Source organism: Odocoileus virginianus, chromosome 4 (assembly GCF_023699985.2).
Source record: "Odocoileus virginianus isolate 20LAN1187 ecotype Illinois chromosome 4, Ovbor_1.2, whole genome shotgun sequence".
Classification (NCBI taxonomy): Eukaryota; Metazoa; Chordata; class Mammalia; order Artiodactyla; family Cervidae; genus Odocoileus; species Odocoileus virginianus.
Genome location: NC_069677.1, coordinates 25,609,976 through 25,635,321, shown reverse-complemented (window position 1 = coordinate 25,635,321; position 25,346 = coordinate 25,609,976). Strand labels below are relative to the sequence as shown.

At 40.6% G+C, this 25,346-nt stretch overlaps 2 protein-coding genes across 5 annotated transcripts in view; both read right to left on the bottom strand.

The window, feature by feature from the left end:
• MCF2L2 (MCF.2 cell line derived transforming sequence-like 2) overlaps window positions 1–25,346 on the bottom strand; it is a 269,424-nt gene that overhangs the window by 205,851 nt on the left and 38,227 nt on the right. For all 4 annotated transcript variants that reach the window (XM_070466335.1, XM_020879915.2, XM_070466334.1 and 1 more), the window contains exon 2: window positions 12,013–12,096. In XM_070466335.1, the coding sequence (XP_070322436.1) occupies window positions 12,013–12,096 (84 nt within the window). The remainder of the gene's footprint in view (window positions 1–12,012; window positions 12,097–25,346) is intronic.
• LOC110128888 (large ribosomal subunit protein uL15-like) lies at window positions 19,602–20,150 on the bottom strand. The gene has a single exon (XM_070466340.1). The coding sequence runs from the start codon at window positions 20,109–20,111 to the stop codon at window positions 19,665–19,667; it is 447 nt and encodes a 148-aa protein (XP_070322441.1). The 5' UTR covers window positions 20,112–20,150; the 3' UTR covers window positions 19,602–19,664.

Here is a 25,346-nt window from a genome sequence, read left to right as displayed (position 1 = left end):
CAAAGGATCATAAGAGACTACTATCAGCAACTATATGCCAATAAAATGGACAACTTGGAAGAAATGGACAAATTCTTAGAAAAGTACAACTTTCCAAAACTGAACCAGGAAGAAATAGAAAATCTTAACAGACCCATCACAAGCACAGAAATTGAAACTGTAATCAGAAATCTTCCATCAAACAAAAGCCCAGGACCAGACAGCTCCACAGCTGAATTCTACCAAAAATTTAGAGAAGAGCTAACACCTATCCTACTCAAACTCTTCCAGAAAGTTGAAGAGGAAGGTAAACTTCCAAACTCATTCTATGAGGCCACCATCACCCTAATACCAAAACCTGACAAAGCTGCCACAAAAAAAGAAAACTACAGGCCAATATCACTGATGAACATAGATGCAAAAATCCTTAACAAAATTCTAGCAAACAGAATCCAACAACATATTACAAAGATCATACATCATGAATCCATAGGCTTTATCCCAGGGATACAAGGATTCTTCAATATCTGCAAATCAATCAACATAATATACCACATTAACAAATTGAAAGATAAAAACCATATGATTATTTCAATAGATGCAGAGAAAGCCTTTGACAAAATTCAACATCCGTTTATGATTAAAAAAAAAAACCCTCCAGAAAGCAGGAATAGAAGGAATATACCTCAACATAATAAAAGCTATATATGACAAACCCACAGCAAACATTACCCTCAGTGGTGAAAAATTGAAAGCATTTCCCCTAAAATCAGGAACAAGACAAGGGTGCCCACTCTCACCACTACTATTCAACATAGTTTTGGAAGTGTTGGCCACAGCAATCAGAGCAGAAAAAGAAATAAAAGGAATCCAGATTGGAAAAGAAGAAGTGAAACTCACTGTTTGCAGATGACATGATCCTCTACATAGAATACCCTAAAGATTCCACCAGAAAATTACTAGAGCTAATTAATGAAAATAGTAAAGTTGCAGCATATAAAATTAACACAGAGAAATCCCTTGCATTCCTATACACTAACAATGAGAAAACAGAAAGAGAAATTAAAGAAACAATTCCATTCACAATTGCAATGGAAAGAATAAAATACTTAGGAATATACCTACCTAAAAAAACAAAAAACCTACTTATAGAAAACTATAAAACACTGGTGAAAGAAATCAAAGAGGACACAAATAGATGGAGAAATATACCATGTTCGTGGATTGGAAGAATCAATATTGTCAAAATGACTATACTACCTAAAGCAATCTATCGATTCAATGCAATCCCTATCAAGCTACCAATGGTATTTTTCACAGAACTAGAACAAATAATTTCACAATTTGTATGGAAATACAAAAAATCTCAAATAGCCAAAGCAATCTTGAGAAAGAAGAATGGAACTGGAGGAATCAACCTGCCTGACTTCAGGCTCTACTACAAAGCCACAGTCATCAAGACAGTATGGTACTGGCACAAAGACAGAAATACAGATCAACGGAACAAACTAGAAAGCACAGAGATAAATCCATGCACCCATGGACACCTTGTCTTCGACAAAGGAGGCAAGAATATATAATGGAGAAAAGACAATCTCTTTAACAAGTGGTGCTGGGAAAACTGGTCAACCACTTGTAAAAGAATGAAACTAGAACACTTTCTAACACCATACACAAAAATAAACTCAAAATGAATGAAAGATCTAAATGTAAGACCAGGAACTATAAAACTCCTAGAGGAAAACATAGGCAAAACTCTCCAACATAAATCACAGCAGGATCCTCTATGACCCACTACCAGAGTGTATTGGAAATAAACGCAAAAATAAACAAATGGGACCTAATGAAACTTAAAAGCTTTTGCACAATGAAGGAAACTATAAGCAAGGTGAAAAGACAGCCTTCAGAATGGGAGAAAATAATAGCAAACGAAGCAACTGACAAAGAATTAATCTCAAAAATATACAAGCAGCTCCTGCAGCTCAATTCCAGAAAAATAAACGACCCAATCAAAAAATGGGCCAAAGAACTAAACAGACATTTCTCCAAAGAAGACATACAGATGGCTAACAAACACATGAAAAGATGCTCAACATCACTCATTATCAGAGAAATGCAAATCAAAACCACAATGGGTTACCATTTCATGCCAGTCAGAATGGCTGCTATCCAAAAGTCTACAAGCAATAAATGCTGGAGAGGGTGTGGAGAAAAGGGAACCCTCTTACATTGTTGGTGGGAATGCAAACTAGTACAGCCACTATGGAGAACAGTGTGGAGATTCCTTAAAAAACTGGAAATAGAACTGCCATATGACCCAGCAATCCCACTGCTGGGCATACACACCAAGGAAACCAGAACTGAAAGAGACACATGTACCCCAATGTTCATTGCAGCACTGTTTATAATAGTCAGGCCATGGAAGCAACCTAGATGTCCAACAGCAGATGAATAGATAAGAAAGCTGTGGTACATATACACAGTGGAATATTACTCAGCCATTAAAAAGAACACATTTGAATCAGTTCTAATGAGGTGGATGAAACTGGAGCCTATTATACAGAGTGAAGTAAGCCAGAAAGAAAAACACCAATACAGTATACTAACACATATATATGGAATTTAGAAAGATGGTAACCATAACCCTATATGTGAGACAGCAAAAGAGACACAGATGTATAGAACAGCCTTTTGGACTCTGTGGGAGAAGGTGAGGGTGGGATGATTTGGGAGAATGGCATTGAAACATGTATATTATCATATGTGAAATGAATCTCCAGTCCAGGTTTGATGCATGAGACAGGGTGCTCAGGGCTGGTGCACTGGGATGACCCAGAGGGATGGGATAGGGAGGGAGGTACGAGGGGGGTTCAGGATGGGGGACACATGTACACCCATGGTGGATTCATGTCAATGTATGGCAAAACCACTACAATATTTTAAAGTAATTAGCCTCCAATTAAAATAAATAAATTTATATTTTTTAAAAAAGATTCTATTTCCCAATCCCTTTGCAGCTAGATGTATCCACAAGACTATGTTCCAGTCCCATGGTTCCCAAACAGGGATGCACAGTGAACTCACAAAGGTGCTTTGAGTATTTTAAATTTAGGGGGAAAACAGCATTAGTTGGCATCTGTCAGATGCCATGCTTGCTACTAGCTTGCGGTAGTTTGGTATTTCAACATTAAATTATGCAGTATTCTTTTGAATGGTATTACATCTTTGGAGAGCTGAGGGTTTGGTGGCTGCTGGTGTTAAAAGCAAGTGTAATATGAAAATCAGTGTGAAACAGGAAGTGGTGATATCCAGACTGATTCCAAGGTTTGAGATCACTGTGGTTCTCTAAAAATGAAAGTTAAACCTGACTTTTTCTTTCAACTGTATCTATTTTTCTCAAACAGCTACTAAGTTGTCAGGACGTATAGACTTAATTTGTTTAACCTGTCAGGTATTGCTTTTGGCCAAAAAGGGCTGTTAAAAACTGACTGAGCTGCTAAGGCATTAAGGACTAAGGAACTTAGAGCACTTGTGCCCCAGGCAGAGGGATATTAGCCAAAATGCTGGGAGCACCTTCCATGCCCGTGGAGGGAGGCTACTTCCAGTGGAATGCAGCTCCCAAGTGAAGCCAACTACAAATGACTGCACCTATTTCATATATCTAACGCGAGTCATCAGTGCATGGTGTGGTTTAACGAGGACTGCATGATTACTGAGGGTGTGGAATCAATGAAGAAATTACAGGAAAGGGAGACTGAGAAGCAAAGGCAGACACCTCTCCTAAGGAGAGAGACTCCTGGCCTGCTCTGTGGAGAATCCAGGTCATGTTGCCAGGCTATCTAATGGTGGTGCCATTAAGATCATCCAACCCACTCTGCTGCTCTGAATCCATACCTGGTATCTTCTGATTATACTCTGATAGCCCATGTACATTTGTTTGCTGGGGGAGAACGTGCTACCTAGCAAACGTGAGTGTTTCTATCATGGAAAGAGTAAGTCAGCATCATGGTTTTTCTACACAAGTCTTTTGTATGTATTGTTAATGTGAGTCTTGGGCTCTCAGAGACCAATCATTCTGTGATAGTCTAGATGACCAGTCATCTCCGGGAAAAGCCTCTTGATTAATCTTGTACACTTAAATTAAAAAAAAACAAACCTGCAGATTAGGTGTTTGACAAGGAGACTGAATTACCTTGTTATATTGACTGAAAACAATCTAGATCAGGATGCTATTAGCTTTCAACTAAAACATATTCTTCTTTCTAGTTTCACAATCACAGGGGTTTGCAAGAAATGTGAATTAAGAGAAGTTACATGTTGAGTAAGGCTATATTTACATGTATTATAACACTATACTAATTGTATACACAATATCTGCCAAGAAATTGGCTAAAATATTTCAAGGAACCAAAACACTGCAAAATATTCATAAGGATATACCTTTTTCTTGATTTAATCTTTTCATTAACTAAAATTAAAGGTATTCATGCCCAAATAGAAAAAGATGGGTGGAGTTTTCTCATATCATGGTTAACACTGAGAACAAACACCAGAAAGTCAGAGGGTTAACTGGGCACACCACAAGCCATTAACCTTTAGTCTGTTAGTCTTAGAGGCACCTAGGAAACAAAACTGGGCCTCCATTCACCAGAAGGCAGTCAGCGCCACCTAGTGAGGAAGCGTGGGAATGCAGAAGGAAGAAGGATTGCAGCAAAGAAGCCCATTTAAAGTAAACAAAGCCAGACTCCTAGGAACTAAGTACGATGGTGACTTAATAAAATAAACTTTAGTCCTCTGGTATCATTTCTGTACATTAAGAGGACTAATTTTATTTCAGGAAATACTAGGAATACTTAGCCTACATAAGACCATTCCCTTCAGGGTGTGGGTTTGGAGGAGAATTTGAAACATTGAGAAATCCCATAGGAAGATGGTGAAGAGCAACAGTGGGATAGACAGTGAGATGGTTACTGCTATTTGCCTCTCAGCATCTATTTTCCCTTTCTCTCCCCCTCTCCCCCCAAAAAACTGATAAATAAATCATGAATCAGGGGACTGGGAACCTGTTCTAACTCACACTGGCCTAACTTAAGAAACACATTATTTAAGTGTGTAAACCCTTCAAATAGTGTTTCCTCCTGCTATTATTTTTTTTTCACAATAGTAAAAGATGTTTATCAGTTTTCACAATCAACAACCAGACAAAAAATAAAAGATAATTATAATCGCAGGCCATAATGGAAACATGATTTATATACAATTTCAGGGGTTAAGTAGAGTGATGTGGTAAGTGAAAATGCATACACACACATGTTCTCATCTGCCATTCAGTCTATGTCTTTTGGTTGGTGCATTTAATCCATTTACAGTTAAGGTAATTATAGATGAATATGATCCTGCTGGGCTTCCCTGGTGGCTCTGATGGTAAAGAATTTGCCTACAATGCAGGAGACCTGGGTTCTATCCCTGGGTTGGGAAGATACCCTGGAGGAGGGCATGGCAATCCCTTCCAGTATTCTTGCCTGGAGAATCCCATTGGTAGAAAAGCATGGTGGACCACAGTCCATGGGGTCACAGAGTCGGACATGACTGATCCTACTGGGCTTACCAGGTGGCACTAGTGGTAAAGAACCTGCTTGCCAATGCAGGTAGACATAACAGACCCGAGTTCGATTCCTGGTTTGGGAAGATCCCCTGGAGGAGGACACGGCAACCCACTCCAGTATTCTTGCCTGGAGAACCTCATGGACAGAGGAGCCTGGCAGGCTCAGTCCACAGGGTCACAAAGAGTTGGACACAACTGAAGCAACTCACACGAATGCACACACATATGATCCTATTGTCATTTTCTTAATTGTTTGCAGTTTATTTTGTGTATGTCTTTTCCTTCTCTTGTGTTTCCTCCCTAGAGAAGTTCCTTTAGCATTTGTTGTAAAGCTGGTTTGGTGGTAATGAATTCTCTTAACTTTTGCTTGTCTAAAAAGTTTTTGATTTCTCCCTCAAATATGAATGAGAGTCTTGCTAGGTAGAGTATTCTTGGTTGTAGTTTCTTCCCTTTCATCACTTTAAATGTATCATGCCATTCCCTTCTGGCTTGTAGAGTTTCTGTTGAGAAATCAGCTGATAACCTTATGGGAGTTTCCTTGTTTGTTGCCATTTTTCCCTCGTTGCTTTTAATATTTTATCTTTGTCTTTAATTTTCATCATTTTGATTACTATATGTCTTGGTGTGTTCCTCCTTGGGTTTATCCTGCATGGGACTCTCTGTGCTTCCTGGACTTGGTTGACTATTTCCTTTCCCATGTTAGGGAAGTTTTCCCTATTATTTCTTCAAATATTTTCTTGGGTCCTTTCTCTCTCTCTACTCCTTCTGGGCCTCCTATCACACGAATGTTGGTGCATTTAATATTGTCCCAGAGGTCTCTTAGGCTGTCTTACTTTTATTCATTCTTTTATCTATATTCTGTTCTGTGGTGGTGATTTCCACCATTCTATCATCCAGGTCACTTATCCGTTCTTCTGCCCAAGTTACTCTGCTACCTATTCCTTCTAGTATATTGTTCATCTCTGTTTGTTTATTCTTCAGGGCTTCTAGGTCTTTGGTAAATATTTCTTGCATCTTCTCCATTGTTTTCCTGAGATCCTAGAGCATCTTCACTATCATTATTCTGAATTCTTTTTCTGGAAGGTTGCCTATCTCCACTTCACATGGTTATTTTTCTGAGGTTTTATCTTGTCCCTTTATCTGGGACAAAACCCTCTGCTTTCTCATCTTGGTTAATTTTCCATGATGTGGTTTAGGTTCTAGCTGCTCTTGAGGCTTCCCTGATGGCTCAGTGGTAAAGAATCTGCCTGCAATGCAAGAGACTGCCCTGAATGCAGGAGACATGGTTTTGATCCCTGGGTCGGAAAGATCTCCTGGAGGAGCACATGGCAACCCACTCCAGTATTCTTGTCTGGAGAATTTCATGGACAGAGGAGCCTGGCAGTCTACAATCCATAGGGTTGCAGAGGTGGACGTGACTGAAGCAACTTAGCACTCACACATGCTGTGGGACTGTGGTTGTTTTTGCTTCTTCTGTCTGCCTCTGGTGGATGAGGCTAAGAGGCTTGTCTAAGCTTCCTGATGGGAAGGACTGGTGGTAAGAAAAACTGGGTCTTACTCTGGCGGGCAAAGCCATGCTCAGTAAAACCTTAATCCAATGATCTGCTGATGGCTGGGATTGTGCTCCCTCTCTATTAGTTGTTCTGCTTGAGGCGACCCAGTCCTGTGGTCTATGGGCTTAATGGCGATCTCCAAGAGGTCTTATGCCAAGAGGCCACTTCCAGGACTGCTGCTGCCAATGCCCATCCCCACAACAAGCCACCGCCAACCCACATGTCCACAGGAGACCCTCCAACATTAGCAGATAGTTTTGGTTCAGCCTCCTGTATGATCACTGATCCTTTCCCCTGGGTCTTGGTGGGAAGATTTTGTTTGTGCCCTCCAAGATTGGACTCTGTTCCCCCTAGTCCTATGGAAGTTCTATAATTAAATCCCACTGGCCTTCAAAGTCATATTCCCTGGGGATTCCCAGTACCTTTGCTGGATCTACAGACTGGGAAGCCTGACATGAGGCTCAGGACTTTCACAACAGTGGGAGAATTTCTCTGGTATTATTGTTCTCCTGATTGTGGGTCACTCACCTGGTGGGTATGGGATTTGATTTTACCGTGACTGCAACCCTCCTACCATCTCGGTGCAGCTTCTTCTTTGTCTTTAGATGTGGGGCATCTTTTTTTTTTTTTTGGTTCCACTGTACTCTTGTTGATGGTTGTTCAATAGCTAATTGCAATTTTGGTGCTATCCCAGGAAGAGATGAGTGCACATCCTTCTACTCTTGAACCAGAAGCTTCCTGCTATTGTTTTTAAAGGGATTAAAATTCTTATTGTAAATGGCTACATGACATAGTTCCGGAATGAAACAAAAGCAGAAGGCTACCAAGAGCTCTAGGAAAGTTATTGCTCTCTTGGCAAAAGGAACAGAAGGCAGAATTGCCTCTTTTCCTTCTTCCTGCTTTGGATACAGACTTGATGTCTGGAGCTGTAGTGGCCATCTTAGGGTCAAGACTTACCTCCAGACCTTCTATTATGCATTGAGTTGGCCAAAAAGTTCATTTGAATTTTTTCATCTGGTCAACCCAATAGTTTAAAAACAAACATACCCTATAGTCTATGTTTTCTTGTAGCCAAACACTACGCTAAGCACTATCCTTAAAACAACCCACTTTACAGATGAGAAACCCTGCTCAGAGCAACCTACTAATTCTGTTGGAATATGAACCTAGATTGTCTGAGTTCAAAGGCTAGTGTCTTCATCACACTAACTTGTTTATATTTTCTTGATTCCTAGCTAAGTGCCTGAACTTAGAATATCCCAAGTTCATTGGGGAACCTGCAAGTTGTCTTCCATGGTCAAAGCCACCAGATACCCTAGCCCAGTCCACTATCCAATTCCTGCTGATGGCCCTGCTGGTATCACCATCCAGACGCTTCAAACCATCTGGCCACAAATCTGGATGAGGCATCATGCAATGAGCCCTGCTCTTCAACCAGCCAGAGGAGCACACTAACACAGCACAGCAGGCCAGGCACCTGTGGCCTCACTGAGAAAAAGGCTCCATCCTCTCTTTCACAGCATCCCTGGTTGATGGGGGTTCTGGCTGTCTCTAGATCTCAGTGGAATCTATAGGTAAGTCAGCAGCTGGAACATCTTCACCCTGCTTGTCTGAATAAGGAAAAGAGCTGTGACTCAGAGCAGAGGCCAGGGCTGGGCTGCCATGGAAAAAACCTAACTGAGGAGATTCCTGTTTTACAACCACAACTACCCAGGCACCCACAACAGCCCCGTTGCTGACATTTGCTGCCTCTCTCAGGTAAAGAGGGAAATTAAAGATGAAAAGCAGGCCTGCTAATTCCAAAAAAACCTGCTGACTCAGAGAACCCCATGGTTGCTGATATTTTTCTTGATTTGTAGTGTGGCAAATTCTATCACAGCTAATCCATGCTTCTCTCTCAAAGGAAGGGCAACCTTGAGGCAACAAGCTGACAAGCTCAGAAATGAAAGGATTGCCTTTGTCCAGTCAAAGTGCCTTTCCTAAAGCAGAAGTATCCTCTTGGGCCAGTTTGAGTTTTCTTTCAGTTCTATGTTCTACATTAAAGAGTGAAAGTTATCTCTACTTCTACTTAACTGTGGTATTATATACTCTATCACTGTATGGTTTTGGTCCCTTATAAAAACACTGTCATACTGAAAACATGTTTGTTAATATAAAAATAAACACTTTTGAGGGATTAGAATATCTCAGGAAAAAAGAGCAAATATTTAATTGGCAGTTGCAATATTAAGCATTTTTCATATATTATGCTTTAGTCCTCAAAATTATGATGATCCTATTCATTACACAAAGTGAGAAAAGTGAAGCTTAGACAAGTAAATTACCCAACATGATACAGCCAGTCAGTAGCAGAATCTAACCATATCTAGGGCTGTCTGGTACCAGTTTACAATTTTCCCTAAACTGCCTCTAAGAAATAAGCATAGAAAAAAATGCCTCAATGTTACTTGAAAGCAATAACTTTGGATATTTAAGTGTATCAATCAGCCACTGGATTCCTTTCCCAGATGAATCATTGTATAATTTTATATGCTAGAATTATGAACTGAGTTGAGGCATTACAGTTTTGGTATAAGGCTATAGGAATCTACCCAGCCCACCCCATCGTCCATTCCAGACCCTGATGCATGTTGGCCTTGGGCCTTCTGTGACACGGGGCCATAGCAGCAGTTGCCAGAAACCCAGAGACAGTCCCCATGCTGCCTTCTGTTGTGCACCATCCCAGGCTCACTGCAGGAAGCTATGACACAGCACCTGCAGGAAGCTGGCCAGGCACTGCTACCAGGGTCAAGACAGTGGTGCCTAGACTGGGGATATGGAGAGCAGGGAGTCCACCAACCTCACAGGACAGACCAGGAGGACTTAGATCATTTCCACCTCAGCAGATACTATGTTCCAGCCTCTGTTCTAAGCCTTAGCAATAGAGGAAGAAATTTTTAAAATGTGGTTGTTTGGTTGCTCAGTCATGTCCAACTCTTTGCAACCCCAGGCTTCCCTCTCCCACACCATCTCCTGGAGCTTGCTCAAATTTATGTCCACTGAGTCGGTGATGCCATCCAACCATCTCATCCTCTGTTGCCCCTTTTTCCTCTGGTCCTCAATCTTCCCCAGCATCAGGGTCTTTTCCAATGAGTCACCCCTTCACATCACCTCATTTAAAAATGAGAACCCTGTATTTATGGAATTTTTAGTGACTATCTAAACAATGACCAATGTGGAGGGAAGAGCAGAGAATTCCCTAGAATGTTCTGCATTGTGTAAGATGCCCGGGGATGACTGAGACTGTAAGTAGGATACCAACTGTGAAATGCAGAGTGATATCTTAATATTGAAAATTGAATTTCTCTCAAATCTAGTAGTAGAGAATAGGAGTTTGTTGTTGTTTAGCCACTAAACCGTGTCTGATTCTTTGCAACCCTATGGACGGTAGCCTGCCAGGCTCCTCTGTCCATGGGATTTTCCAGGCAAGAATACTGGAGTGGGTTGCCATTTCCTTCTCCAGGGGATCTTCCCAACCCAGGGATCGAACCCGGACTGCATTGGCAGGCAGATTATTTACCACTGAGCCACTTGGGAAGCCCATGTGGAGTTTGGGGTAAACTAAAAAAGATTTAGAGAAAGGGAAAAAATGTGATGGCTTTTGCATCGTATTTTGTAGAATAAAATTCATGCCAACTACATTCTCTCTGTGATATAACTAAGATGACTTTGTTGCTTTTCTTTTTTTTTTTTTTCCAGAACAGATATAAAGGGAGAGTGACTTGCCACCTTATTTCTCTGTGATATGTGCTGAGGACATCTAATCTCATTAACCCATGCTTCTAAGAAAGGTTAAACTATAATTCAGGATTTGGTCTGTACCTCCAATTTCAGTAAAGTCATGTCACCCTGGGATAAGAGAATAAAAGAGAATAGTATTCTAGTAATGGCAAATTTTCAGGGCTATACCTATGATCAGAAAATTTCTAGCATTTTTAAAAATTTTCTTTCTCTAATTTTTGGTTGTTTTGGGTCTTTGTTGCTGCATACAGACTTTCACTATTTGAGGTGAGTGGGGGCTACCCTTCATTGCAATAAACGGGCTTCTCATTTCAGTGGCTTCTCTTGAAATTTCTAGCCATTGATTAATGTTAGCCTTTCTTTATTCCTAACCAAATGCTTAATGAAAATTGATATATTTAAATTATATCCATTAGAGATAAGAAAAGACAAAATCTCTCAGAGAACAAATTACCTCAGCAACATTCATGACTCTTAAAACCAAGACTGTCTTAAGGTTGGATCTTGGTAGAACATTCAATGAGAATATTAGAAGAACATCATGGTGGCAGCTAATGTCAGTACTTATTTCTTTTTCTTTCCTCAAAATCTTTTCAGCTCTGTTGTCTACAACCTCAAAGAAATGTATTCCTTGGGAAAGATCAAATCTCATCCAACAGCAAAAGGAGTAACATCTCTGAGATCCCACCCTCCTCCTGCTGGACAATCTTCAGCTCATTCCCCGGTGAGGCTTTGGGGATGACTGAGAAGTGAGGTGGCTCAGTCGTGTGTGACTCTTTGCAATCCAACTCTTTGCAATCCCATGGACTGTACAGCCTAGCAGGCTCCCCGGTCCATGGAATTTTCCAGGCAAGAGGAATGGAGTAGGTTGCCATTTCCTTCTCCAGGGGATCTTCCCCATCTGGAGATCGAATCCAGGTCTCCGGCATTGCAGGCAGACACTTTACCCTCTGTGCCACCAGGGAAGCCTGGGGATGACTGAGACTTGAATATAATGCTAATCAAGTTCAAGAGGCTGGGCCCTCCCAGTGTGACCACCCCCCCCCCCCCCCCCGCCCCAAGAAATCTAGAAATGCAAATGAATTTGCATCTTACCTGAAAGAATGGCAAATTGTCTGTGAAGTTGTTCAATTATATCCACTGCCACCAAGGGCCTGATTTCCTGCTGCATAATTTCATCTGTACAAATGAAATACAGATTAGGTTAAATTCCTGCAAATTATAAAGAGAATTTAAAGGAAGAAAAGGAAGTTCCACCACTAGGGAAGTTTGGGATGTGGTTATAGAGATATGATTATGGGCACATTACTCTCTTGAGAACTCAATTCCTGACAGGCAGGGATGGATCTGGTTTGACGCTTAAACACATGAGCACAGGAATACATTTCTAGTGCCTCTCCCAAGGTTTAGGGAAGGATCAATGCAAGGAAGAAACCCTGAAGTTTAAGCTTCAGTAGCTTCACAGTAAACCTGCTAGTATGGTTTCATTACCAAGGCAGGTGCTTAGGGTCTGCTCACTCCTTTGGGTCTGTAGGACATTTTAAATACAAACAATGTAAGTAACCAGAGTTCATCTCAAACTGGGTCATGAAACCAATCTGGAACTTACAAAGGTTCTTTGATTTTTATTCTTTTCCTCACTTCCTTCCTTCTGCCTCTCTCCTCAGTCAACTCCATTCCTTTTTTTTCTCCCTTCCAGAATACTTCACGGAGTCTCTTCCAACTGGCAAACATGTTTAAGGATCTTAAATAAAGATTAAGTTCACTCCTAAACTCCTCTGGGCAGAGGAAGGCATTTTCATGATTAAGTTCATTCCTAAAGATTAAGTTTGGTTCACTCCTCACTAAACAAAATGTTACAGGTTTCCAAAGCAAAAATTCAAACCTTTCAAGCACAAACTTACAAATGTCCTCTAACCCCAAAGAGTGATTTATAATCAATAAGACTGGTTTTACCCATTTGGGGAAAGGGGACTAGAGAGAAGGGAAGACTGAGTGGCATCTCCTAACCTGGCCTAGGCAGAGGAAGACATTTTCATGCTTTCTCTGCCTACGACACTATTATCCTCATTTAACTATTTCCAAGGGAACCTCAAGAAATAAACTAGTTATTGTTTCTACAGCAGTAAACATCAGGTTAGATTAAGGCACAAACCAAATAACTTTGTATGTTGAAGCTAAACAGGTTATCTCAAGTGTTTTGGCATGGAGACAGGGTAATGTGATTTTCTAATACTGATCATCCGAAGGTAATATTTGGGAAGCTCCTCCCAAAACCTTGGTTTTTCACTTCTCAGCCTTGGTATATAGGTTACAGATGATGCATATGGAGATGTACCTAGTAGGCGCTACATAAACACTAGCTCTGTTCATCACTTGGAAAGGCCTTTCCTATATTTGCTTTCTGAGAGTCTTATGGGGGTGGTGCTATTCAAACCCCAAGATTCTTTTCAGTGAATTCTACCACTTTCTCTGGAGGGAGGAAGGTAAACCCAAGACACATTCCACTCTAAATTCACTCAAAATTCAGACTCCTGTATCCCTGCCACAGGTGTTGCCGCCTCCAATCGGTCTGCATGCAGGAACAACACTAAAGTCACTAGTTTACAAAACAGGAAGTGCCTTCTCTGTTAGATTCACAAAGTAAATCCTCTAACAGTAAAAAGATATGAAGTCTGAGATCTGCTTGAAAATATTCCAGGATTCCCTTCTGCCAAAAACTACAAGGAGTGGGAGATGGCAGGTGGGGTTTGGGGGAAGCTGAAACCAAATTGACAAAATGTGGATAATTGTTGAAGCTGGTTGACAGATCCTTGGCAGTTCATTATACAATTTTTTGCATATATTTCTGTTTCCGTAACAAAATTTAAATTACAAATGGACAACAGCATAGAAAGTTTAAGCAGAAATAGGAGCTATATAGTTGAAGAGTTTTTCAGATTACAATCTCCCAGTGATCTGGGAAAGTGACATACTCAAAACTACAGCTGGGTTGTTATTTTTCCATACCTGAGGCAGTCTATTTAAGGGAAAGTGACCCAGAGAAAAACCAAGATCATAAGATGCAATTTATTGTTATTTTACCTCAATATTTGAGGTGTGCTTTAAAGTAAACATTTTAATTTTTAACATTTGTTTATTTTTTTGGCTGCCCCAGGTCTTACTTGTGGCACATGGAATCTTTTAGTTGTGGCACTCTTAGTTGTGGCACACGGGATTTAGTTCCCTGACCAGGGATCGAACCCAGGCCCCATGCATTGGGAACATGCAGTCTTAGCCACCGGACCACCAGGGAAGTCCCCCTAGCATAAACATTTTAAATTAAAGAGGTAATATCTGAAAGAAACAACAGAAGTGAGTTAAACTAACCATCCCTCTGTCCCATCTCATTTTTTAAGTGAAGAAATGGAGAGATTCTGACCTTGCTTGTGGTCACACAACAATTTCAGTGTGGAGCCTGGGTCAGCCTTGGATTACATGACTCTAAGAGAGCAAGCGTGATGGAGTTTCTAGACCCCTCGGCCTTGAGGAGCACTGACTTCTGCCACCCCCTGAGATGTTGACTGGTGTCTCTCATCTTGGAAATTGCCCAGTGCTCCAAAAAGATGTTTTCACCTGCCTCCTATGGTTACGAAAGGTACAATACTAAAATGATGATTTGTTTTTCCAAGAATAGAAATGAGCTGATTTGCCTTTGGCCCCAGTTTTGCTGACAGTGGCATGGTTATCCTTGAAGATGTCCCAGGTCTCAGTGAAGGGACCTCATAACCCAACCTTGCCTGCTGCAACAGACCATGATTTCTCAAACTCATTGCTGACTGAGCACATGGAGGTGTGACCTCAGACACTGGCTTTTAGTAATGCCTGACACCTGTGGGCCTTGCTCGGTTCGGCCTCATTCATGCTCTGTACCAGGAGAGACACACAAGACCAGTCCTTGCTGCTGGCAGGCCCCGCTACACACTCCTGTAGAGATGGGGCGGGGAGGGGAGTGCAGGAACTCTTTAGTCTAAAGGAACACCTCCCCCTGCAGTGAGAAGGAAGCTGCCTCAGGTCCACACAGCCCTGCATGCTAATGGCTGTTTCTGCCAGTTTCTAGCCGGGCAACCATGGCAAGAACATGCTGAACCTCAGAGTCCACAAGTATAAAATGGCTTTTCCTTCTCCAGGAACAGCTGGGCACAGCCAGTGACAACCCATTGACGTGGTGGTACCTGCTGCACCCTGCAAGTCCCTGGGTCCTGTGTGGAGGCTTCCTGCTTGCTATTTTGGATACGTGTAAATTAAAGTTTGTCTCTTTGCATCCCACACAAGGCAAAGGGAAGTGGTAAGTGAATTTCGACACAATTTCTATCCTATGCAAAGTTACAAACAGGCCTGGAAAAAACTTATCCCATTTCGGTCTCTGATATATATACAAACGTGAGATTATATGCTACCCTGGACCCTCAGTTCCAAAAATGCAGGAAGAATCCACAAGGGCCTTGGAGGTGATGGAGTGTACCCCAGCACATCCAATAGGAATCCAGTCATAGGCAGCAAGCAACACATCTTTGTTGTCCACCACCCCCCAGCCACCCCCCAACCCCTGTCTGAGAGCAATACAGACTTTGGGGCAGGACCCTTACTACTGACTGCAACCTCCTCCTTAGGGCAGAGGGTAGGAAACAGGCTGATAACACCTGATGCAGTTTAACTGTTGCAACTAGCAAGAAATAAAGGGCAATGAAACACTTAACCTATGTTCTTGCTGTTCTGAGATGGGTCACACTGGGATTTAAAAGACTCAAGCATAGTCTGAGGAAAAAGGAACCAAAACATAAATAAATAAACTAGTCATGAAATTAAAAGATGCTTGCTCCTTGGAAGGAAAGCCATGACAAATCTAGAGAGTGTATTAAAAGTCAGAGACATCACTCTGCCAACAAAGGCCTGTATAGTCAAAACTATGGTCTTTTCCAATAGTCATGTACAGAAGTGAGACTGTATGTGACTATATGTGAGCCCAAGCCTTTTCGGACTATAAAGAAGGCTGAGCACCAAAGAACTGATGCTTTCAAACTGTGGTGCTGGTGAAGATTCTTGAGAATCCCTTGGACAGCAAGGAGATCCAACCAGTCAATCCTAAAGGAAATCAGTCCTGAATATTCATTGGAAGCACTGATGCTGAAGCTGTATCTCCAATATTTTGGCCACTTGATACAAAGAACTGACTCACTGGAAAAGACGCTGATGCTGGGAAAGACTGAGGGCAGGAGAAGTGGGTAACAGAGGATGAGATGGCTGGATGGCATCACTGACTCAATGGACATGAGTTTGAGCAACTCCGGGAGACAGTGAAGACAGGGAAGCCTGGCATGCTGCAGTTCATGGGGCTGCAAAGAGTCAGACACGACTTAGTAACTGAACGACAAAATTAATAAGGGGAAAACATATGATCTGACCCCAGAAGGAAGGCAGACCCTAGTTTGACAGACCATGCTACATGTCTACTTTGCCCAGAGAATCTGGTAGGCAGAAAGGATGAAAGGATTCGCTGTTAGCTGAACTAGGAATGGGACCAGGATCTCCATTCAGCCACTGTTTATGACACTAATGAGAGCACTAGCTCTGAGCCAGCCCTCACAAGACACTTTGCAGATAATTTATTTTATTAGTTAATAATGACAGAAAAGGAATGCACCTAGAACAAAAATGAAACTCCTCTTGCCACTCCATCCTCCTAGCCCTGCAACTAGAACAGACTTTACTGCTGACAAAACCCTTATAGACCAGAGGCTCTGAGGAATCAGTCGCTAGGTTGGTACAAAAAGCCACCATGGTGTCATGCTGTGTTTCAATTGTCTCTCTCTTTTTGACTGCACTGGGTCCTCATTAGCTGTAGCATGCAGGTGGCATGTGGGATCTTAATGCCCTGACCAGGGATCGAACCCACATCCTCTGCATTGGAAGATGGATTCTTAACCTCTGGACCACCAGGGAAGTTCCTCACTTCCCTTACTGGCTAGGTTAGAAAGAACACAAACTCATTTTCCTTCTTTTACTGAGTCCTGTGCTATAGCAATACTTAACCTGAATCAGATGAATTAGTATTAAAGTCTTGTCCATTAGTTAACATTGAAGAAGAGGCACTTGAAAAGCAGATGAGAGAATTTTTTAAGGAGAAATTTAGAAGATTTTAAAAACCAAAAACACTAGAAAATGTCCAACTTCTAGTAGTCAAATAATGTAATTAAAAGAGCAATAGAATATCTCATTTCACCTTAAAGCAACATACAATGCTGGAGTTATGCTAGAAAACTAGTACTTCTGCATAGCCTTGGGAGTGAAGCTGGTAGTGTCCTTTTGGAAACTAGTTTCACAATATTTTACTCAGTGATTATTGCAGAGATTACATACCAAACCCCATATATATATATATATATATATATATATATATATATAATTTATTTAAACCTCAAAACAACTCTAACAACAAGCAATATGGAACTAGATTTGCTGGTCCAAGGTCAAGCAGAATGAGAATTTGAACGTTAACCATTATAATACAGAGCCTCAAAACACAGTCATCAAAATCTTCATAATCTTTTACCTATTCATTCTATATCTAGAAATATATAGAATGAGAAAACAGCAAGATAAAAACTCTGCACATAAAAATTTAGACTAGAATATTACCTATAAAAGTGAAAAAAATGAAAGAATCATGATGTAATTATGAATATCATGTTCATAGAAAAAGATTTAAGATATAATTTCAAGAAAAAAAAATCATATTTATGGTAAGATTGAAGCCAGTTTCAAAAAGAAAGAAGAAAGCATGTGGTATGCATGTGCACACATGGATACAGGCATCTAGGAAAGGAATACATAAAAGAGTTGTGTGAGATCCTATGGTTACCCCCTTCAGTTTACATGGAGAAAAGTACATTCTGTAACCTTTATTTTTTATGCTTATTAGACTTTATTGAAGTACAATTTACATGCAGTACAATGAGCAAATCTTAAGTGTACAGTTTGATGAATTTTGACACATACATTAATGCAACCACAGAAAAGATCAAGATAGAAAACATTTCCATCCCCCTGGGAAGTTTCTTGTCCCCTGTCCCAGGCCCTGTAGCCCTCCCTCCCATAGACCTTTGTGTTAAAGATCACACAGGTACCTCTGTCCTCACGACCCAGAGCTCAGTACTGGCAGGGCACACTGTACCCTGAACAGCTACTCTCAGCACCACTGGGGCCCCAGGGGAAGATGCTGCCACATGTCTTGGTCTATAGCCTCAGAAGAAAAGGCGAACTGTATCCAAATGCTATGATGGCTTGTGGGCTGTGCCACTGCTGATGTCAGGGACAGACACTGCTTCAGAGTGCTGGGAGGACTGGAGCAGCGGAAGTGCTTAGGTAAGAGAAAAAACAAATTAATTAACTTGTCAAAGTCTTCCTCTCACATGGCAGGAATGCTGGAGATTCTTACATAATGAAACAAGCACTACCAACCATCAACATTCTCACATTTTTCCTTCCAATTAATGATGCAAATACATTCAGAATTCAAACTCCTTGAACACAATTACATTTTACTTAGATCCCATTTAGTTTAGATATCTACTCTCAATGGAGCTCAACTTATGTGAAAATCTCAATTATAACAGTGTGTTTACTGACATGATGAGAAAAAAATAATGACTTATGGATTAGAGATCTCTTTATGATTCATCCAAATTTAACTGGCCCATCAACACAACACTCAGATGTATGCAATAATTCCATTTATTCATCTTTGCTATTTTCTGATTTTTACCCATATAAAATCCATACCTCTTTGCATATTTTAAATCTTGTTCTTATGGGGTATGTTTGTCAGAAAAAGAGAAAACAGTACATTTTATTTAACTGTGGCTTGTGGGCCTCTATTTGTATACTCTTGCCCCAGGCTCTGCAAATGGTGGTTTAAAATTGCTTTGAGAAGTGATGAGATATTATTAGGTATAAGGATTTCTGTTTTTGAACGCTTATCCAAATCTCTTTTCTTTTATTTTTTTTTCATTTCCAAAAAAAAAAAAGGTTTAAGCTTCTTGATTACTGTTGACATCCCACATTGTGCCCTTGCATGAGACAAGCACTGCACCAAGGTGGAAGTTTTTATGCAAAGAGTTTCCTTAGCAACAACAGACGGAGATGATGTTCCCCTCAGGGCTTCCCTGATAGCTCAGTTGGCGAAGAATCTGCCTGCAACTCAGGAGACCCTGGTTCAATTCCTGGGTCGGAAAGATCCCTGGAGAGGGATAGGCTACCCACTCCAGTATTCTTGGGCTTCCCTTGTGGGTCAGCAGCTGGTAAAGAACCCACCCGCAATGCAGGAGGCCTGGGTTCAAACCCTGGGTATAGAAGATCCCCTGGAGAAGGGAAAGGCTACCCACTCCAGTATTCTGGCCTGCAGAATGCCATGTCCTGTATAGTCCATGGGGTCACAAAGAGTTGGACATGACTGAGCAATTTTCACTTTCTTTCTGTAGTCCTTCATAACTCCAGGAAAGGCAAACCAACCAGCTCTGCGCCTGCTGTATATTGAATAAAAAGCAATCAAAGCCCTGCAGGAAATAAAGAAAATCTGTGAAAATAAAAAGAAAAAAGAAAATCTGTGAAAATACTTGATCCCTCCCCACTTTAAGGCTCTCAAGTTTTATTTATTTATTTTTTTTTTGAAAGCACTTAACATTTAATGAATTTCCCAGCATGTAGCTTCAAGCCACCAGGACACAAGCCCCACCTACACCCTTAATCTTCTCCTCAGCTCTTCTGCTGAAGAATTTTGCCTTCAGGATGACCAGCTGCTTTGGGAGCTTTCCTTTCCCCAGAACTTTGTAGTAACCTGATCGCACCACATCAATGATAGGAGCAGCTCCTGTCTTGTTCTTGGCAGCATTTACTCGTGTCTGCTCACTAACCAAGGTCCACAATTTATCAAGGTTGACAGTAGGGCAGAAACTCTGGTTCCTCTTTAAGTGGTAATGCCTCATACCAACTTTCCCGAAGTATCCTGGGTGATATTTGTCGAAGTTGATCCTGTGATGATGCATGCCGCCAGCATTACCTCGGCTTCCCGGGTGCTTCCGGTGTTTGCCGATGCGGCCGTGGCCGTGGCTCACGTGGCCCCTAAGTTTCCGGGTCTTCCTTAGTCTGGATGGCATGTCGGCGGCCTAGACGAAAGAGCGGCTCTCAAGTTTTAGCACTAGGTTTTAAAGTGACATGACCTGTATTATAATCAATACTGCTCCCAAGCAGTGCTCTCAAATTACAATGATATATAAATCACATGCATTTTAAAATGCAGATTCTGATTTAGTAGGCCTGGAATGGGCCCAAAGATTCTGCATTTCTAACAAACTCTCTTAATGCTGCTACTTTAACAGACAAGCAAGCACATGTTGAAATCTGACTTTAGACTATCCATGTTTCTTCCCAGTTGCTTACGCAGATGCAGCTCAAAAACAAACAAAAAAAGCAACTTTTAATTTGAGTTTTCCACTAGTGCTTCTCCTATCATTCAATAAAAATGATCATCTATATGTATTCAAAGTATTTTTGAAACTGAGAGCAACATGGTATAAACTTACATTTCCTTCTGTGTTGATTTTAAGATCAGCACCCTAGGAAAGAAGCCAACCCTGCCGTAAGCACTTGTTTTACCTCTCCTTCAAGCACCAAGTACCACCCTACTGCTCAATGTGGGCCCCTTGCTGCTTACCTACCCTTTTCATTCTAGGACCACTTCCAGCCTGGGATTCAAGAGAGAAGTAGTGTCTTGGGTACAATAATAAAATATGATCACAATAATAAAATATGATCTAATGTGATGAGATGAGAAAACTAAAAATATGACTAATGCTCATTCAACATGGCATTCTTCCATACATTCTTCCAAAGTTTCACATCTTTCTAAAGCTCTTAAGAGAGAAAAATATCTTAACACAAAGGAATCAAAATAGTATGACCTTATACATTTGAGCAAATAGATGGATAAATTTATTTTTGCTTAAGAAAAATCCCTGGAGGCTCTGGCTAAACATTCCTTCCCTCCTCTCTCAGTGTATTTATTCATTCAGGTACTATTAAAGTAGAATGAAAGAAACTGGACTTGCATCCCAGCTCTGTCACGAACCAGCTCCTCGATCTTCAGGTTCTCCCTCCATAAGATGGGAATGAATAATAATAATATCTCCTTCTAGAAGGCTGTTGTATTATTACCATTTATTGAGCACTTTCTACCTACTGAGCACTGTGCTACATGCTGATAAAATAAAAATTCATATTGTACATGAAAAATTTAAACATAAAAATTTTTCCCTGCCCTTTGGCCTTCTCTCTCCCTTCTGGCATTCCTTATGCCTTAACCAGACCTCCCCAATAGCAGAAAAACCTGCTCAGCCATAAAGATCAACTTTTCTTCTATGGAGCCACACACACAACTCCTTAGACAATAACATTCCTTTCTCAATCCTGTACCCTTGTCTGTGTAGACATCTTTGGTGAACTCTGTGTATACAATGTCAATATATCATTTCCCTTAAAGACAGCAACTGGTGCAGAACAGATTAGTCACCTGGGCAGATACTGGGCTGATTGCACCTAATGGGAGTTCTTAGCTTAAATATTTACTTATGACCTTATTAATGTTCAGTTCAGTTCTCAGTTCAGTCACTCAGTTGTACCAGACTCTTTGCAACCCCATGAACCACAGCATGCCAGGCCTCCCTGTCCATCACCAACTCCTGAAGCTTGCTCAAACTCATGTCCATCAAGTTGGTGATGCCATCCAACCATCTCATCCTCTGTCTTCCCCTTCTCCTCCTGCCTTCAATCTTTCCAAGCATCAAGGTCTTTTCCAATGAGTCAGTTCTTCACATCAGGTGGCCAAAGTATTGGAGTTTCAGTTTCAACATCAGTCCTTCCAATGAATATTCAGGACTGATTTCCTTTACAGTGGACTAGTTGGATTTCCTTGCAGTTCAAGGAACTCTGAAGAGTTTCTCAACACCACAGTTCAAAAGCAGCAGTTCTTTGGTGCTCAGTTTTCTTTACAGTCCAACTCTCACATCCATACATGACTACTGGAAAAGCCATAGCTTTGACTAGATGGACCTTTGTTGGCAAAGTAATGTCTCTGCTTTTCAATATGCTGTCTAGGTTGGTCATAGCTTTTCTTCCAAGGAGCATGTGCCTTTTAATTTCATGGCTGCAGTCACCATCTGCGGTGACTTTGGAGCCAAAAAATAGAGTCTGTCACTGTTTCCATTGTTTCCCCATCTATTTGCCATGAAGTGCTGGGACTGGATGCCATGATCTTAGTTTTCTGAATGTTGAGCTTTAAGCCAACTTTTTCACTCTCCTCTTTCACTTTCATCAACAGGCTCTTTAGTTCTTCACTTTCTGCCATAAGGGTGGTGTCATCTGCATATCTGAAGTTATTGATATTTCCCCTGGCAATCTTGATTCCAGCTTGTGCTTCTTCCAGCCTGGCATTTTGCATGACATACTCTGCATATAAGTTAACTAAGCAGGGTGACAATATACAACCTTGACATACTCCTTTCCCTATTTGGAACCAGTCTGTTGTTCCATGTCCAGTTCTAATTATTGCTTCTTGACCTGCATACAGATTTCTCAGGAGACAGGTAAAGTGGTCTGGTATTCCCATCTCTTTCAGAATCTTCCACAGTTTGTTGTGATCCACACAGTCAAAGGCTTTGGTGTAGTCAATAAAACAAAAGTAGATGTTTTTCTGGAACTCTTTTGCTTTTTCAATGTTACTAATTATATTACTTTTATTGTGCCTATTTTACAAGGTTATCTTTTCTTGCATTACCAAATGTGTGACTAGGCAACTTGAAACCATTGACCAAGTATATAGTTCTGTAAGATCAATGATTGTACTAGTGTAACTCTAGATATGGGATAGAGCAATAACAGGGAACCATAACAGACTAGTAAGATAGCAGGTCCAGAGGATTTTAGCTACTGTTAGGAGGGCCTAGTCCAGTAATAGTACATTGAGTGGCCTATCAACAAAATCCATGCCTGACCTAAGAATGAGCATTCTTAGTGTCGTGGGACAAATTGGTCATGAAATGCCTTCCAAGCCTTGGTTGAAATTAAGACTGAAAAGAAAGGGATTGTAAAATAAAGAATATTGTCCACCATCCAATCCTACAAGAATCAAGTCATTGTCACCCTGAAAAGAATTCAAGGTGAAGATGAGGACCTTCTTTGCGCTTTAGGAAAACTGAAAGAACTGGCCCTCAGATAGTTAAATACTTCCAGGAGAAAATTTTATGCATCTGGTTCTTTCATCTTCTCATACTTAGAAAAGCACTAAAACCATTAACTAAGATATCTGTTCCTCGCAAATAGCAGTAACCTTCTACCAAGATGAAGGCTTTACTGCATGTACCCCTTCATCAAAATCGTATATACACTAGCCTTACCCCCTCTTATCTCTTGAGAACAGTTCTCAAAGCTCTCTGAGAGACTGTCTCCTGGTTATAGTCCCCAGGTTGGCTTGAAAAAAAATTTCCATTTCTTCCTTAGATTGACTATTAATTTTTTTCATTGATGATGCTTTACATACATTATCTAATTTAATTAAAACACCATGTGAAATCAATTTGTATATAACAGATTCAACAGAAGCCAATTAAGTTTATCATTCAGTTCTTTGAGCCATGATCTTAATGATTCTGCAACACATTTTTCTCGAACACTCACATTACTGCCACCCATTGGTGATTTGGTTTGAAATACTGCTTGTAAATTTCCCACTGATATCATGTGACTTCTTTCTCTTTCACTGTGAACTAAGTATGATAGAACTTGTTATGCGCTTGGAAGAACTCAGGAGCAGAAAGGAAATTAGAATTAGATTGAAATATAATAGGGATGTAGTATATGGTAAAAGTGGCATTTCCCAGGACTTCCTTGGTGGTCCTGTGGTTAAGATTCGGAGCTCCCACTGCAGGGGGCACAGGTTCAAATCCCTTGTCAGGAAACTAAGATTCCCACAAGCTGACTGGTGTGGCAAAAAAAAGGAAAAGAAAAAAAATTGGCATTTCCCATGGGGCAAGAGGGAGATTAAAGATTCCCTCACTATCTGCAAGTCCTAGGAAATCTTTTGTAAGCCAAAAGGGTATAAAGCAAAGAGGTAATTACCTCAGTACACAATGCCTGTGTTCAAACCCTGGCTCTGCCACATACAGCAGAATAATCACAAGCAAGTCAATGAACTTCCTTGTGCCTTAGATTTCCTGATCTGAAAATGGGGGAAATTATAATACATCCACCTAGTATGGTTGTTGTAAGAACTGAGTTAATGCTAGAAAACTAAAGAAAAATTCTTAATATATGGTAGGTGCTATATAAAGTTATTTTATTATTGTCAAAAATTTTTAATTGTATCCAAATTTCACTTCTTGCATCAAAATAAACTCCAGCCATTATTGATTCATTAAATAATGAAATGACAAAAACACTAAAATATGAGAGAACATTTTTATAATCCTGGAACTGGAACAGTCTTTCAAAGTGTGACAAATTTCAGTAAAAGACTGAGTTAAAAAAAAAAAGAAAAGACTGCATTAACTAATTTGTAAACTACTTTGGCAAGCCAAACACACCTTTAACAAACTCAAAAGGAATGTAACAAACTGGAAAACTTTACAGCGCATGTGGCTAATAAAAGGCTTATTTCCCTAGAATATAAGGAGCTCTTACATTAATAAAATTAACAAGAAATAGGTAAAGTGGGTTGGATGGTCCCCTCCCCTCAAAAAGAAAAAAGACACAGCCATTCCTAATCCTCAATACCTGTGAACATTACCTTGTTTGGAAAAAGGGTCTTTGAAGATGTGATTAACGAACACTCTTGAGAAGAAGAGCCTCTTGTGAATTGTCCCATGCACGGAATGCAATCATATAAGAGAGAGGGGAACAGGAGAAGACCATGGAGACAGAGACTGGAATGATGCAGCCACAAACCAACAAAAACACCTGGAGCCATCAGAGACTGGAAGAGACCAGAAACTGAACTTCCTTTAGAGCCCCTAAAGGAGTGGAGGGTCGGGTGGGGCGAGTACCTTGATTCTGGACTTCTGGCCTCTAGAACTATGAGAAAATAAATTTTTGTTGTTTTAAGCCATCAAGCTTGTGGTGATTTGTAACAATGACCATAGGAATCATACATCAGGCGTAGACTGAGAACAGACAGCTCACAGAAGAAATACAGCCAATGAATATGTATATATATATATAATGTTTAACCTCATGAATAAATGTAAATTAAAGCAGAATGAGGTCTTTTCTGCCTGATGGATTGGCAATTTTTTAAAGATAAATAACATACAGAGTTGGTAACACTGTAGGCAGATTCTCTA